Source organism: Aptenodytes forsteri, unplaced genomic scaffold (genome assembly GCF_000699145.1).
Source record: "Aptenodytes forsteri isolate BGI_AS27 unplaced genomic scaffold, ASM69914v1 Scaffold492, whole genome shotgun sequence".
NCBI classification, from domain to species: domain Eukaryota; kingdom Metazoa; phylum Chordata; class Aves; order Sphenisciformes; family Spheniscidae; genus Aptenodytes; species Aptenodytes forsteri.
In genome coordinates, this window is record NW_008794172.1 from 1,088,443 (window position 1) to 1,090,424 (window position 1,982).

Sequence of the window (1,982 nt, forward strand, 5' to 3'; positions counted from 1 at the left end):
GCACCGGCCGGGCAGCCCCAGGCAGCCCTGGAGAAGCATCTCCCCGGCTGGCTCCGGGACGGGCTGCCCAAGGAGAGCAGCTGGAGCTGCTGCCAGCAGCCTGGAGCGAGCGGAGGGCCAGAGACTCAGCTCTGCTCTGCGGGGGTGGCTGCAGCATGTAGCAGCGTCTGGGGGAAGCAGCTCGTGGGCAGTACTTACATCCAGGTCGTCCATGGCCGGAGGGGGGGCTTTGTCCCTCACCTTCTCCAGGAGCTGGACGGGAAACAAATGGCTGTGGGAACGCCGAATGCACGGTGCTCCCCCATTCCGAGCACCCAGCCCTCGCGTGCCCCGGGACCCAGAGGCCTGCGGCCTGGCTCACCTCTGCGTACTGCTCCACCATGGCCCTCTCTACCTCCTCGTCCCCTTCCCAGTCTCGCCAGTTGTCAAAGTCCACGGAGAGCCAGGCTGGCTGTGGGCAGAGAGAGCATCCCCTGAGGGAGGGAGCAGCACGGAGGGGACCCAGCAGCCCCATCCTCGCAGCCCAGGGATTGCTCTGTGGGGCGAGCGCCGGCTGCTCCTGCACAGGCGAGGGGGCTGGGCAGGCTGGGGAAGCGCAGGAAGGGGAGTGTGTCCCTTCGCCTGTGGGTGCTGGTCCTGACCCTGCCTGTGTTGAGGGAAAGGGGTGCCGCATCCTTCCTGGAGGGCAGAGGTCCGTGGACTGGTGGTGACCGCGAGGTCGGGCTTTTTGGGAGCTCTGTTGGAGTGCCCACGTGGGGCCCTCAGTGTCTGTCCCGGGGGCAGGTTGGTCCCCAGGAGCCGCAAGGTGCTGCGTGGGGACAGCACACGCGCTGAGGCTGGTCCTGGCTGCCGGGCGCCACACACACCTTGATGTTCTCCTTGGTGATGCGGGGCCAGGCCACTTTCTCATTCCACTTCCTCATAAAGCATGTGATGGATCGGTCGGAGCGCTTCTCCCGTGAGTCCTGCCAAGAGATTGGGGGTGCCTCACCTCAGTGTCTGCTGGACTCCTCTCTGTAATCCACTGCAGACACGCACCGGATTAAAGCTCAGCCACGTGCAGGCTGTGGGACACACAGAACCACGGAGACGAGTTGTTTCTGGCCCAACACAGTACTGCGAGTGCCAGGCCCAGGGTCAGGGCTCCTAGGCTTGTGCTCACCCCGCTCAGGCTCTTGGGAAACAGGCAGGATTCAACACTAAGCGGCATTGCTCAAGACTGCACAGGCTGGGTTTAACTCTGAGCGTGATGCAGGCTGTCAGACAACAGTTTGCTGGGGGGAAGCCTCACCTTGGAGTTGACCCTGGCATACAGGTTGATCTCGTTGTAGAACTCCACGCCGTCTGCATTTTTGCAACTGCCAAAACACCATAACAGCCTGGCTTAGGAGAGGGCTGAGGCCATGCGTGCCCTCCTCTTACAGGGTCCCCGCTATCCCCCACACCACGCCCAGTTCAGGGCTGTGACCCCAGTCGGCAGGGCAGCGGCAGCTCACCTGAACACCAGCCGCTGGTCCTCAATGACAACCTTAACATCCGTGCTGTCCTCGACACAGAACTCCAGGTAGACATACCGCGGGCGGTCGTACCACAGCGTCTTTGCAGGTTGCCTTGAGAAAGAGCAGACCAGTGGGTATTTCCATGGTGCCCACCAGTGCTGTGCAGGGACCACGTGAGGCACGGGGTGGGGATTGGGGCAAGGAAGGTGTCCGAAACATGTACCCCGTCTGGGCCGAGCTCGCGGCTGGCAGCGAGAGCGAGGTGGGTGCAGGGCCCGGGTGGTGGGTGGTGGGCACGCAGAGCTCCCCTCCCGCGCCCTACACGGCCCCTCGCCTCGGCAGCCAGCAGGGCCCGGCAGGCCGGCCTGCCCTTGCTCTCCCCTGCCATTCCCGGCGCCATTCCCCCGCTGCCCGGGCTGGAGGGTCCTGCCCGGTGGTGCCTCAGGCTCCGAGCCCTCGGTGGGTGCCTGAGACCCCGACCGG

The 1,982-nt window shown here is 64.8% G+C and overlaps 1 protein-coding gene across 1 annotated transcript in view; it reads right to left on the minus strand.

Annotated features, from left to right (window-relative positions):
* LOC103902391 overlaps nt 1–1,982 on the minus strand; it is an 11,312-nt gene that overhangs the window by 8,071 nt on the left and 1,259 nt on the right. Inside the window, exons 2-6 of the mRNA XM_009283445.1 lie at nt 1,497–1,966; nt 1,292–1,358; nt 867–965; nt 362–451; nt 126–252 (exon numbers count right to left, since the gene is read on the minus strand). Of these exons, the coding sequence (XP_009281720.1) occupies nt 126–252; nt 362–451; nt 867–965; nt 1,292–1,358; nt 1,497–1,966 (853 nt within the window). The remainder of the gene's footprint in view (nt 1–125; nt 253–361; nt 452–866; nt 966–1,291; nt 1,359–1,496; nt 1,967–1,982) is intronic.